The sequence below is a fragment of the Zootermopsis nevadensis genome, unplaced genomic scaffold (assembly GCF_977971745.1).
Source record: "Zootermopsis nevadensis isolate Lab colony 2312 unplaced genomic scaffold, Znev_1.0 Znev_ptg000020l, whole genome shotgun sequence".
NCBI lineage: Eukaryota > Metazoa > Arthropoda > Insecta > Blattodea > Termopsidae > Zootermopsis > Zootermopsis nevadensis.
Window position 1 is genome coordinate 2,675,000 of NW_028259152.1, and position 14,771 is coordinate 2,689,770.

A 14,771-nucleotide genomic window follows, 5' to 3' on the forward strand; every position below is an offset into this window, starting at 1 on the left:
ATACCAAGGTACGAATAACTTTCAAGAAATACCATGTGAACATAGACATTTCTTGACATCAGTAATACCAGAAAGTTACAACAAAGTTCTGTCAATTCTTTATTTTTAAGTTATCTGTTTAATAGTATATATGCTAACACTTTTTAACATATGAATCCAAGAGGACATGATATATCCTATGAATACAACTTGTTTATATATCTTTGCAGAAAAGCTCCATTTCAGATTATGTAATTTCAGTTGAAAGTTACACAGCCACAACTGGAAATGTCATTGATATATCTTCCCCTATTCCTGCTTCCATAACATCACTAGGTCCAATGGGACCAACACCAGCAGGTGATCCAGTGAGAATGAGGTCACCAGGTTCTAGGGACATGTATTGAGATATATGGCTGATTAGTGATGCAATGGGGAAAACCATGTCTGAAGTGGTTTCATTTTGTCGCAATTCACCATTTACTTTGCACCAAATTCGTACATTATTAGGATTCTGTATCTCTTCACAATGAAGAAATCTACTCACTGGACATGCTGTATCAAATCCCTTGCCAAATGTCCATGGTAAGCCATTTTCTCTTATTTCTTTCTGTAATAAAACAACTTGCTACAATAAAAGAATTGCATATTAGCATAGTAAATGTTAAGACACAAATATACAGGTTGTTAAAACTATATGAAGCGATTAAGAGGCATCAAATGTTTATGTGTGCAATATGGTCATCATTCAGAAGCATGGCAATTTTGTCATTGACAATGTAAATCAAGACATCATAAAAGGCTGCCAAAAATTTGAAATGTTGCTAGAAGCCACATGATCAAAAGACAATAACCACCTGGAAGCAGGTGGGTCTCTTACAGAAACCCTAAACTTTGAATTATAGGATCATACTTGACTAGTTACATTATAAATTTCATCAGTGTGTTTAGTTTTGCTAATATTTTTGTAATATGTTTGATGGAACTAAAATAATGTGAAAATCATACCATTAGCCTCACTTCTGTCAGGTCTAGAGCTAGACAGTACCCTCCCACATACTGCAGGCTCTGTGATTCAGGGATATTTTTGCATCTCTGTCCAATGATTACTCCCAGTTCAACTTCTTCATGCACGACAAACCCATCTGGAATCTATAAGCATATCAGTCCTGCTATTAGAGCAGCAGCTGGACAGTAGTAAGAAGAAAGAGAAAGAAGCAGATCTCAGTATACTGTAAGGTGTCTCAAAAGTCACTTTGTTTTCAATTTGAACGTAAATTGAGAATTAAAATATTTCTATATTTGTAATGATGCTTATTTATTAATGTGTATCTTACTAGAACATTAAAATATTACTGAAATCTTTTTTACAAAGTAAATGTCAGCTTAGGCCTAGGACAGGGTCCAGTGGAGGGCTTTTGTTAATTCGGTGATGAACCTCTGGGTTATGTATGCCATTTAGTTAGTTAATGTCAGCATAGGTTTCAGCCTTATAAAAATTTTGTAATCCTACCAGTACATTTCTAGCAGAATTATCAAGAAGTCACATGGTACATTAATTACCAAGAATATATCAAGTGTGGCCCTTTGCTTTGATTTATAGACTACTACTTGTTCCCTGCCCTACAATAAAGGGGGGGAGGAAGCTGCTTATTGTTAAATGTGGACTTAGAGCAGGTGATCATGTTGCCCTTTAATGACATATTCCAAAACAAAAAGAAACTAATACTTACTTCAATATTCTGACCCTCAGTAATATATGATGAAGTTGGCTTCAGAAAAATAACTGGCTCTTTTGGTAAAGGGAGTTTTCTTTCAGTCAAAAGAGACCTGCAACATGAAAATGTATTTTGTAATTATGTTCCTCTACTTAGTACTTTCAGCTTGTTCATACTCTATTACCTAGAAAGCTTTGGATTAACTTAACACTTAATAGTACTGTGTATATAATTTAAAATTTAATTATTTTGGTTATTGTTCTCAGAAGCACAAGACAAATTAACCAAGAAGCTGTTTATAATTTCAATGCCCCTATGCAATTTACACATTCATAGAGAAGTATACAATCCATCAGTAGTTTGTAATATTCCTTTATGATCTTGAAACTAAGAATAAACAAAAATCAGTATCATACTTGGTAGTAAATGTAACAATCTTACTAAACTTAAAAACTGAATGCCTAATACACATGCTACACAAGCATACCTATAATTTAATCCTGCACCAGCAATTTTCTTTCCATATCTCACAAAATGTTTAAGTTCTGCAGTTGCCATGTTCAGTTTAGAAACAGAATATCTCTCTGAAGCTATGTTGGATTGTGGCCAAAAATATCTCTGCCTTGTGATAAAATGTTACTTAATATTTCTAATATGGAAAATAAATATCCATCATGTAGTCTATCATTTAGGTCATTAATACTTATGATTAGATAAGGTCTAGTTTTTTCTTTATATATAAATATTTTTATTGGTAGTTAAAATTAGATTTAAGAGGGAATTAAGAAAACAAAGTACAGTTGTCTATATCTTTTATCCAGTTACAGATAGAATAAGCACGGGAGGAGGAAATATTTTCAGTTCCAAAACCTTGTGCACTTTAGATGATTATAACAATAAACTGACAAGCAAAACATATAATTACTTCCTATGAGCTATTGCATGTATGAATGAAGATGAAAATCATTGTCTTTCTGGGACAGAAAATCTTAAATATTAGATTACAAGTCTAAATATGCAATATTACTGGTACTTAAAGAAAATTCTTTCTAGTGGTATGCAATGTTTGCCACACCAGCATTTTCTTATTATAAAACAGAAAAAATTGAAAGCTTGCCAATACAATTAGGAATAATGAAGGTTGAAATACATATATCATTTTTACCTTTCTTATTTCTAAAAATATAAGTTTTTTCATAATATTTTTTATGGGGTGCCATTAATGTATACACATTTTTATGTATAAACTACTGTAATCACACAGATGTGAGTCAAAATGAATTATTCTAATGCTACCTTAAGTTACATCTATAGCAGATCATAGAATCACATGTTACTAATATGAATGCTCCTAAACTTCTAAGCATCTGCCATAATCCTAAATATTTTATTTTACAAATAATTTCAGTGTACTGAATGTGTGGAACACACAAAAACGAGTTTAATATCTCACTCCTACTCCATAGAAGAATTTACCTTAACCAGAAATCCTCAATTATAGTAAATACATGCATTGATTGTGATACCTTATTGTATGATTATTTTTGTAAACTATGAACTGTAAATGGTTGTCACAACTTTGTATTTATATTTGTAGTAGCAATAAGTATTGTATCTGTGCTATGACATGTTCTACATCGTTAACTTAGTCCTATGAAGGATCTGTGGAATGTAAACAGATTCTGTTCTGTTCTAATCTATTCTTATTCTTCTGCCCTTCATTGAAATATGAGTTATGAAGAAGTAAATTCCCTATCTCTGCTCTACTGGGTACCACTAAGATCAGAATAAAATTAACCATGAAATTGCTTAATAATTTCTTTGACCTTCTATGATATATTGATATTGAAGCTTTTAGGAAAATTATTGACTTTTCTGTAAATGATAGTCATTTCCTTGAATGTAGCAGGACCCCAAACTATAAACATCTTTGTACTCTGTGAGACTGTTAGTTTTCATGGCGGAGAACATGAAGGGGGCTGTCTCGTAGAAATTTACTGAAGTTAAACATCTCTGAAACATGGGCAAATATAAACTAGACTACAGGATGCAACAACTCAGGAGACAGACGTATACATTCTCATACTGTTTCAAGGAATATTACAGTGAATCCAAGTACTTTCTTTTTGAATGTCATAAGCTCAGTAATATTATATTTACAATGAAAATGCAATTTTCTCTCAAATATGCCGCCATTCGTGTTTCGCGAAAAGCGACCTCATTTGTCTTACAAATCTACCAACTTGTAATTGGGGATCCCGTGAATGCAATGAATTGTGAAACAAATTTTGGCCATAAAATGTTAGTAATAATACATGTTTATATACCTTTTCGAATTTAAACTTTCGTTTTAATAGTTATTCTGTGGTTGTAAATACGAACGTACTTGAAGAAAGAACAAACATAACAATATCCCGAAATTTACAATCATTATTGGCTACCCTGGATTTCGCTACCAGAGCGCTATCTGCACAGGTCAATGACGTCACAACATAAATTGAGATATTGACTTCCTGTGTGAGGGAGTGTTGATGATTGTCTTCTATTTAGGATATATTTTAGTACGTGTGAGTGCGTAAACAATGCTTAAAATGGAAACGGATAAAATTATTGAAGACACCAATACTAATTTACAGGTGAGAGCAGTACATTATTCTTTTGTTTTATGAAAAAGTGCGTGAGTAGTTTAAGCTATATAACAATCGCCATCTTGCAATTTTGTACCTTTGGACGTATGGCATAAGTTTTTTTGTGTGTGTTAATGTAAATGCTGTGAAGACTAATCTGATTAAGGAGCAAGTATGTATTTTAAAATCACTGCCTTTAGAAATTTATTGAAATCTGAACGCTTTTATAATAACATGGATTACTCGTTACGAGAAAGTTATGGGTGCACGTTGTTTCTGCTGCTACTACTACTAAATGTCAACCGCTGTCTAACCGTCACACCTGTGTTCAAATTTTACAGTATAGTATCCAAATCCAGCAGGTGTTCACACAAATCACCTATTATGGAGTTTTTCTTGGTAACAGGAAAGTTACCCCAAAATACAGAGCATTTTAATGACAGTGCTCATTTGTTAACCAATTCTGAGTGATTGTTTGTGATCCATTATTTCCAGTTCTTATCGCCGCATTTCAACTTCATAGGTTTTGTAGTGTCGAATGGTATGATAGTGTGAGTTGGACAGGTTGTGAATATGAGCCACATGGGATAAATGAGAAATTCGTCCAAAATTTATGTTGTAAAACCCAAAGGGAAGAGATGGTTTGGAAGGTGTAGGTAGGCATAGTTGGGTGAATGGTATTAAAATGGATTGTGAGGAAACTGGATGGCATGATCTATACTGGATTTAACTTTGAATAGGGGTTACTAAAAATTTGTCTCTGCCCTTTGAGTTTGAAGTTTTGTTTAGTGTACACATTAAGTAAGTTATAACTTCTCATTCAGTACTGTGAAGGACTTCGTCACTGATATAGTTAGCATCATTATTTCTTTAGAAATGTGATGAATAGAGTAGAGTAGAGTTGAGTTGAGTTGAGTTGAGTTGAGTTTATTTGCATTCCATAGATCCTTCTTAGAACTCAACCAAAGGATGTAGAACATGTCATTTCATACAATATACATACACTTCAGAACTTTCAACACAAGTACAAGAACGTATTTCACATATCGATGTACATAAATTTCATATTCTGCAATACAAGTATGAAAAATAATTTTACAAATTAATATACATAAACCTCAGAATTTTAAATATAAATACAAAATTTGCTTTACGTATACGTAGATTATGGATATAAAGCTTAAATATTTTCAGCAGAGATGAAATCATCTACAGAATAGAAGGAGTGAGTAAAGAGGTAATCTTTCAATGCAGGCTTGAATACCTTTATATCATAATTTAGACTTTTAATTGTTGATGAACTATAAACATGCTCTATCCACACTTTTGTTTAGGTGGTGAGGTAGTATGAATAAGTTGTTTTGGTATAGAAGTGATGTTACTACCTAAATATGCATTAGGTAATTGCTATTACTACAGCAAACCTATACCAATTATTCTTTCCATTATATTAGGGGTTCCTAACCTTTCAAGACTGGCTATACTCACCCTCAGTGATTGGCAGCTACCAAATGAGGGCAAATTTTTGAAACTTAATGGTAGTTTATTATAATACTAGGCAAACAAGTTCACATATTAGGTCTAATCATTTATTTTCTTTAACAGATTTGGTGATTTCTTCGTATTTACTATTCATGTAAAATTACAATAATATTTAACCTAGTAGGTAACTGTTTCTTTATCATACAGGCTTTTGTAATTTTGCAAATATGTTTATGTTGCACAAAACACATTGGCAGAATGCAAATTGGGAACTCTAGGGCTGTGTGATATTCTGATTCATATTTCTGGAGAAATGCATGACATTTTCTGTAGTTACATGCAACTGATATAGACCAGTATTGATATGTTATATCCCAGGCTAATTTCTTTGAATTATTGTACGTTTACAATTTTTATTGTTATTTGTTACTTTTAGGTTGTCATGTAGTATGGTTATTATGCAAGAGGGAATCTGGGCTGCTGTTTATCACTTATGGGGTCATATTGTCCCTGTTGAATTTTGTAGTTTCACTGCACTCTTATTTTTTTGCAGAGATTTTGCTTGCTCTTTGATGTTATTTTTATTGATTATATTTGTGTTTGGTCATTGGATGGTGTTAGTGACACAAGGGCTTGCAGTGAAAAATTAATGTTATGGTGTGTTAATACATATATTTCTCCTGTTATATCTTGTTGGACATGGGTGTTTGTCTCTGATAAGTGAAAATATCATTGTGCTGTGATGGAATATCTGTAATGCATGGTAACCCAGAGGAACAACTTTGACATCTTTGCTGTTGTGGGAACCTCAAATCTCACATATTTGTACTGGTTTAAAGTAGAGCAGTTTGGTGTTGATATATAACATAGCAAGTAACAAATTTTAGAATACGTTGCTCACATAAAATCACACATGGGTGAGTATCCAAACAAGTACCTGTGTACATCATTGAATGTAAGTGAAGTTATGGAAATTCATACAGAAGTCAAATAATGTCAGTGTATAGTGATTGGTGTGATCTTACCAGATGCCTTTGCGATGAGTTTTTCTGTGATTTGTATCAGTTTCTGCTCCCAAGTGTTGGGTATGTGTATGAAGTTATGTGCCACTGTTTCCTTCCACATCCTCTTCATTCATAATAATTCTGTAATTGATATGTATTTTACATGTAGAACATGTATTTTGATTATAAAGCCTTATATTTTTATCATTACATAAGTCTTATGACACTGAAAATATTTTCTTAAAATCCTGAGCTGTTATCTGAAATGAATGTCTGCTTCATCTCGTAGTTGCACAGATGAACTGTTTTTCCTATAGCAGTCAGCATATTTGGTTTTGTCATTGGGATGGAGCATGTCAGAATTACAAAAAATCTTGCAGGCCAGGATCATAATATAAATATTGTGAATAACTAATTCAAAACTGTGCAAAAGTTGAAATAGACGGACTTAAAAATATTTTGGAACAACAATAACAAAACAACTACATGCACTATGAAATTAGGAGTAAATATGCTTTGGAAAATGGTGAATATAAAAAAATTGCAGAATCTTATATCACTTTAGATCACTTTATTTGCAAAAGTATTGGTAATTAATATGATTTAATCGTTTACAAATTTGTGAAATAATCTTATGAAATTAATTAAATATAAATTACTCGTATAATTATTCCGCCAGCAAACTTAATTGTTAAAATGTCATTATTTTCTGGACGACTGATTTGCGGACTTACGTTTATTGGACCCTCAAATCGACCCCCAGAACACGTCTTTGAGCTATGGATATCCTATTATTATTGTCTTTTATTTTCAGTTGTTATTGGAAGTTGTCGGGAAGTACCCGAAGAACTCAGCGAAGTTCACGTACTTGCTTGTGACATTATAAAACTTATGTTTTTGCGAGAGCTTGGTTTGTATTGCAGCTCCATGTTTGTACAGTTTATTAGTACGCTTTTGTGGATTTTCGTTCGATATGAGTTGATCGTGTCCTTGTTGAGATACAGTGCAGTGTTCACCTCGGCGAGGAAAATGCAGGAAATCAATAATGAGTACATGGATTTCCAAGGGACGTAATTGCTTTTGGAATTCCATTCTTCATTCTTCTTGACTGTTTAATTACAATTTTGTTGTAAATGTTTTTAGGAGCAGCACTGTTTGTTCATTTTCCCTTGGAAGTAATAAAATGATTGGTTACATTTTAGGTCTTCGCGGTGACGAGTGTTATATATGTTGACCGAAGTTGAGGTGTTTCCAGCCTGTATCGGCAGAGTAATTAGCTCATCTGAAACGTTAGTCGGTATTTATCTGACTACAGGTTGTAACATCCCAGAATAGTCATCATCTTGTTGAAACAGATGCCGCAGAAGACGGCGGACTGGTGATATTTTGTCTTGCAGATGGGGTCAAAGTTAGTTTCGTTATAGGGATGAGAGAGAATTCCAATCGAACCTGTCGACGTAACATGAATCAGCACTGCGTTCTTGCGACACAGAGCAATGAACCACCTTATCCGCTTCACGGTTGAGATAGCTTGGAAACTAAATCTGTCTACCTGACGCCGGGGTCCTTGGCTTTACATATTTAAAATTTAGTAAAACTCTCGAAAATGAATCATTTGCCTAAAGCACTTTTTCTCGAAGTTACATAAAGTTGCGAAAGCCTCGAGAGAAAGCTGACAGGAGCAGTAAGTGACTGTCCTTGTCACCTCGCTGTGTTCCTTGCTGTCATTACTGCAGATAAAATGGATGCGGGAGTCGTAGAATGGAATTTCTGGAATTGATAGCTTCTTCGCAGAAGGCCCTAGCAGTACAACACTGCACTGTGCAGCCTAGTCAGCGGTGGGGTCATTTATTCCTTCGTCATATATTTTTTCTGGGATCCTACTTTAGGCCTAGGTCGCGAGTATGCCAGCCCTTGCCACACCCACTTAAACTTCTGCCCTTACATTTTGCGCAGAAAGAGACAATTTTTATAGCTAAGTGCATAGAGTTCTCATAGTAGCGCAGTTATTTAATAAACGCCGTTCTTTTTATGGGGACCGAAGGCTTATTACTGTGTTCACAAGAGCGTGTCTTTGGTTACGATCCTGAGCCAGATGAATCCCGTTCACACTCTCCACACCCATTTCTTGAAATGTCAATTTCACTTTTTCCGACTGCTGTTTTGAACTGAACTCCCCAATGTTACGTACCTAGCTCATGCTTCTCGTCGTGATCATCTGAATGAGTACGAACTATGAAGTTCCGACTAATGCACGGTGTTGTTACTTCTTATTAGTTCGGAATGCTCAGCTCACCATTCTGTTGTCATGCAGCCAGAATTTACGATTATCCCCTAGTGAAAGGACAGGACCCGATACAAAACAGTAGATAAAATTGTTCTTTATGTGTTTTAATCTTTTAAGTACTTACGTGGGATAGGAACTTAATGGTAGCGATTGTATCCCCAAATTTAATCTGCTCGTCGTCTTCTTAATGCAGTTTTGATTTTTTAAATTTACTTTGACGTCATTTTGAAGAATGTTAACTCGGCTCTCTGGAGCTGCTACGCCACGGATTTATTTTATTTATTTAACTGAAAGAGTCGTTCACTTGTACATATTGAAAGAATTAGGTGAGACCGGAAGAGCATTTCTCTGGGCTCTTTTAACAGTAATACAAATTTGTAACACAGTCCAGCGAAAGTTGTGAGACTAGAAGGTGTTCATCTTAAAGTTTAAAAAAATGCTGCCCGTCTTTATTGTAAGAATAGCTGTGCCCTGCCCTCACGCCGAACGCAGATTATGTATTGATTCATTTAGGAGGAGTATCAGAACGTAACTTTTATAACGAAGACGATAAAACGTTCAGGATCGTGTACCAAGATAGGTTTGCGTGTAGCCCAGTTGATACTGGTTGTCCCCAAAAGGATGTATACACACGAGGTTGATATTCCATATTATAATATGTAACTCAGATCTTGTTCAGGTTTACAACTTCTGTTTTACGTACTTTATTGTAGTGTGCATGTAAGGAAATTAAGAAAAACTACTTCGGTAACCAACCAACCAAAAAGCTAAGGGCGGAGTCCTGCGCAAGCGCAAGACATCGTCCCTTGCTAAGTAAACTACTTCGGTGTTACACGCAGTACAATTTATATCATCAGTAAGCACAAATGAATGACAGACAACACAGTATGAAGAATCGCAGAGGCACATTTAGATAGAATATTTGTATTCACACCGCAGTGAGCCATTTTAGCTTTATTACAAGTCAGATCTGCAGTTCAGGTTCTGTGGTGCACCAGACAGCGCACTCCTGAAGGGATCTTGCTGCGTAATGCACACTTGTAGTCGTGGTTTTAATCGCCGTCCACCCCCCCCCCCTTTTTTTTTGCAACATGTCTGTACGAGCTTGGTTTGCGCAGGTTTGTTGGAGCGCGTGAACGATAAAACTACGGTTTGCGCAGACCGAAGGAACGGCACGAGTGACTTCAAGCATTGCTTAAAAAATATAGCTTACACACTTGACGGGACTTACGGACATTCTCTCTGACGGTAATTGTAAAGATAGACTGCATGAAAGTTTTTTTCTGTCTAGGGAAAATAGTTCACGACAATGAGTTTTGCTGGTACTGGAACGGATTCCGTGACGGGGTCCTTGTGTACATCGTACACCGGGGCTATATATAGCATTATGTATCAGCCATACGAACAAAAAAAATTTTTCTTGAGAAGTCTTTTGTGTGAGAAAGCATTACGAGAAAACCAGTAAAGAAACGTGCTGATGGTCACTGATCATTCTCCATCATCAGGAAGCAGGGGTTTATGAGAGGTGTGCGTCTTAGAAACCGGTTGTCGGAGACTCCCCCGAGGGCAGTTGGACGATGAGCTAGACAACATAGTGATTGGTACGGCGTTATCTTTGCAGTGCACGATCTACGTGTTCAATCTGTCGACAAAAAATTATGTTGTACACATTACCACTAGGCTGTGTGTTTTATTGGTAACAGATCTCTGCAGTCTGATAGGCCGCTCCAGTAGAGCTTTGTTGTTCGCTTTACGCACGTCAGTTGTCTTTAACGAGCAAGCAAGCGCAGTGCCACGGTAACGCTGACATTCCCTCATTGTCACTTCGGCGCACAGAAACGCATGTAAAGCACCCGCTGTTATTGTCTAATTTTAATAAAAAGTTGAATATCTTGACAAATTTTAGTGCCCTGTGAAATTTTGTAAAGATCTTTTTCACTTGTTTCAATCGTACAGACGGGCGGACTTACTGGGCGATTTTAATAATCGCTCGGCAGGGATGGTTTCGCGCATAAACATTGTTTAATCGCAGATCGTATCAGATCCATTAGACTTATTGTATCTGTCTGACTTGCATGTATTTAATTGTGTTAAGTAGCAAATATAATTCACTACTAAGTGTGCTTAAGTCTACCCAAATCCCCAGGTTTTTTGTTGTCTGCTTTTAACGCTTCGGCATGACCGGAAAACTCACAGACCCCGTCCGTGTCTCGCGTTTTTTAAAAACAGTGGCTTCGGATGTCATTGTTCTTTTTGTTATTTCTATTGTTGCTGTTCCTGTATTCATCGTTATTCCTGCTGTTATTTTTATTGTCATTGTTATTCCTGCTGTTTTTTTGTTGTAATTCCCGTTGTTATTGTCACTTTATTGTTATTTAACAGTGACCTGTAATCACAGTCGTGCATCAGTGCACTAAGGCAGTTCTTGCCTTCGTGGCATTTGGCCCTTGGTCTCTCTGTTGATGTCTACGCCCGTCCTGTGTACTCCAGGGAGTACACATCTTTCCTGTCTTGTGAAACCTTTTAAGATGCAGTGGTAACTGCAATTTACTGGAAGACTGCAATTTATTATGTATTTCAGTATGATTACCATAATAAACTTCGATTATTTCACTGAACAGCGTCAACCAGTTAGTTGATCTCTGTAATTGAGACCCTGTGTCTCGTTAAAGTAAGAACATAACGTGCTTTAGGGGTTACTGTGGCAGCGTGTAATTGAACTCTCACTCATGTGTTGTGTGCATATGATACACTTTGTAGTCTTCAGACATTATTAGGTGGTGCAACGTTCACGACAGATATAATGGTTGTAGTCCTATCGCTTGGCCTTCAGAGCCTCGTTGGTGAAAGCCTAGTAAATGGCATTGAGCTCAGGGGTGCCGCATCGGAATCTGGATCGTATTCGGAGTACAGATGTCGCTATTTGTTCGAAGCACTCCTTCAGCCAGTCTGATTTATAAGCAAACGTTTTCATTTCCCTCTGGGCCTGTAGATTAACGAATCATTTAACTTCTTTCTGTTATGAAGATGATGAGTGTCTTCTGGGATGTTGCTTCGTGTAGTCTCTGTCGTCAGGACAATTCGTCCTAATGATAGTAGCAGCAGGCATCTGAAACGTCTGTAAACTTCAACCATACCTCACGATTCTACGCACTTCGGTTTCGTCGTTCTTGCTGCGTTTTAATAAATTGTCACGATGTTTTAAAAACTGTGGCCCACGAATCGATAGGGAAGTGAAGGTGGCCCCAGGTCTGAAAGAGCTTTGGAACCACAGTCCTACAGTTTGAAGTCAGGCTGTGAATTTCCATGACAACTGGGTCGTTTCATGGCTATCACATGAGTAAGTGGTATTGTGACCTTGACTACCTGTATGTAAAATGTTTTGGTGACAGCATTTGCCGATGCGTGAAAGTGAATACAGTACAGTAATGTCTAAACTAAGCCTGGAACTGATACTTATTTCTTCCATGAAGTACTAGAAGTACGACCAAGTAGCCACGGCCCAGTCTTCGTGGAAAGAATATTATGAATACTCATCTCCTCCTCGTTCTACCTTGTATAAAATATGATGGCACTGTTTGGATAGTAGGCGCGCTGGTTAAGTGGTAGACCGAGGCACGTTAGAAATAACGAGACGTTTGAGCCGGTTGCGTCAACGGTTGTCCTTCGACGTTTCAGAGACGAAAATCGGTGTCTTGATACCTTTAAACAGGATCTGTATAGTGATTTGAATTTCACGGCGTATCATTGAAACTTCGTGTACGTCAAATGCACCTTAGACAATGGATAGTGTCCAGCGTGATGTTCCTATAGTTTGAACGATATTTTAAGTGGTGTACAATAATGTGACCGCCACGGTGGTCTAGCGGTTAGAACGCTGGCCTTGTAATCCTGGGGTCTCGGGTTCGATTCCCGGCGGTGCCCGAATTTATAACTTGTGTTGGGAAAAGCCGTGGTCTAGGCAACACGGAGTTTTCCTCCGGGGGCTTCCCCGGTTTCTCCGTGGCATCCCAACAATTACTCCATTCATACACAGAAGAAGGCAATGGCAAACCACTTCTGGATCATCTGCCAAGAACGTATATGAACAGGTCCCAGTCCGAGAAAAGGATGGAAGAAGGATCCTGTTCATATGGACCTGTCGTCAGACAGAACACTTTAAAAAAATACAATAATGTGCTCTTTAAAATCAACCGCACAGTCGTGGGCAAACATTCTCACAACCCGGAGAAGACCGCTTGCTGTGGCAATTCGCAACTGACTGAAAACATGTTTTTCACACGTTAAAATGCAATTCAGCGCGGTTAGTGCGCTGGGTTGTGTGCATGGTCGTAGGATGTATAAATGAACTGCGTTTTCACTGAGGCCAGATGAGTGTCGGGTCAGAGATGATGCCGACAGCGCAAGTATGATAGGGTACTTCGTAGTCAGGGATGACGCGCGCCTCTTGGGGCGGTGATGTGTTTAGATCAGGGATGGAATGATGATTGGCCGGGGAAAGCCTGCTCTAGTGCTATTTTGTCCACCACAAATCTCGCCCCAAGTCACACGGGATTAAATCTGATTCTCCGCGGCGAGAAGCCAGCGTCTAAACCCTGAGCTCTGGTACGGCCTTCGTAGGACATAATCCTACAGAGCGGAAGTTGTTGCTGTTATTATCTTTTGGCGAATAATTTATTGAGCACGTATTCTGTCTACTGTAAATTTGTCGGACAATCTCGTTGATTGTATTTGCTGACGCACAAACATTATTCGACTCACGGTTTGTACGAATCAAAGGATTCGTCAGACTCAGAATAGGGACAAGTTGTAGGCGGTTGTGAATGCGGGTTACATAAAAGGCGGGGAATTCCTTGACCAGTAGGGCGATTTTGAGTCATATCTCCAAACATTGTTCCTACTGGCTGTCAAACTGGAAGTTGATGGCAAATTTTCCGCGATCGCAGTGTTATTTTTTCTGCAAAAATGTATTTACAAACGTCTGCTCCAGAGAGGAAAAAAAATCCACTGTTGTGTGACTGGTCTCTGCAGTAGATATGGGCTTAAAGTTTCCCTACCATCGTGAAGCTGTGCACGGCAGCATCACATCCTTATTTGCCGGTTTGAAGTTGCCATTTTAGGTATATAGACTACGGAGCCGAAGCACTGAAATGAAATGAATTTCTGTTGTTTTTGGTTTTCATAAACAAATACACATTAATGAAGGCAGAACAGCAATTTTCGGCGTAAATCTTAATAGTGGTAAAAGGACTGGCTTGCCATTGTGCAGCAGTGTCGAGTGTCTTTGTTTTACACAAAGGAACGAAAAAACATTTCATTTTGCTTGTTCTTTTTCGATCTTGAGAAACTTGGTATCTTGTCTGCAGGGCACATAAACTACAGCTATTGTAAGTGCAGGTCGTTCCTTTCCGAGGTAAGGATGGAAGGGTGACATGTCTGTTAATTCGGGTCGTTGAATCACTGCGGTGTGTAATTCTTATTCTGGGTGTGGTCGCGATGAGGTGGCGTGGTCTTCGGGTAGCACATCAGTCGGCTAGCGCTTCCAAATCTGTACAATGTGATTCACCTGCGAATTTGTAGTTTCAAGTGGACTGAACCTAATATAGTACATTACATTGTATGGGAAATATATGTAACCATGGAGCACAGTCATAGCAAATCTAGTAGTCACCGA

At 37.4% G+C, this 14,771-nt stretch overlaps 2 protein-coding genes across 4 annotated transcripts in view; one reads left to right on the forward strand and one right to left on the reverse strand.

The window, feature by feature from the left end:
- Positions 1 to 86: 86 nt before the first annotated feature.
- LOC110829664 (oxaloacetate tautomerase FAHD1, mitochondrial) lies at positions 87 to 2,339 on the reverse strand. The gene is made up of 4 exons (XM_022063650.2): positions 2,185 to 2,339; positions 1,713 to 1,809; positions 988 to 1,131; positions 87 to 589 (listed from the first exon to the last, which is right to left on the reverse strand). Exons 1-4 carry the CDS (start codon positions 2,253 to 2,255, stop codon positions 248 to 250), a joined length of 654 nt encoding a protein of 217 aa, XP_021919342.1. The 5' UTR covers positions 2,256 to 2,339; the 3' UTR covers positions 87 to 247.
- A 1,829-nt stretch (positions 2,340 to 4,168) lies between these two features.
- Positions 4,169 to 14,771, forward strand: part of slmb (beta-transducin repeat containing E3 ubiquitin protein ligase slmb) — a 41,461-nt gene continuing 30,858 nt past the window's right edge. For all 3 annotated transcript variants that reach the window (XR_002543032.2, XR_002543033.2, XM_022063642.2), the window contains exon 1: positions 4,169 to 4,333. Coding sequence is in view for 1 of the 3 variants with exons in the window: in XM_022063642.2 (XP_021919334.1) it covers positions 4,280 to 4,333 (54 nt within the window). In the remaining 2 variants the exon portion in view is untranslated. The remainder of the gene's footprint in view (positions 4,334 to 14,771) is intronic.

What these genes read in the sequence shown, in the direction of transcription:
- LOC110829664 (XM_022063650.2), bottom strand. Translation starts at nt 2,255, where the DNA reads ATGGCAACTGCAGAACTTAAACATTTTGTGAGATATGGAAAGAAAATT. An exon ending in GGTGCAGGATTAAATTATAG is followed by an intron (nt 1,810 to 2,184) that starts GTATGCTTGTGT and finishes TTCATGTTGCAG; the next exon opens with GTCTCTTTTGACTGAAAGAA. An exon ending in CTGAGGGTCAGAATATTGAA is followed by an intron (nt 1,132 to 1,712) that starts GTAAGTATTAGT and finishes ATATGCTTATAG; the next exon opens with ATTCCAGATGGGTTTGTCGT.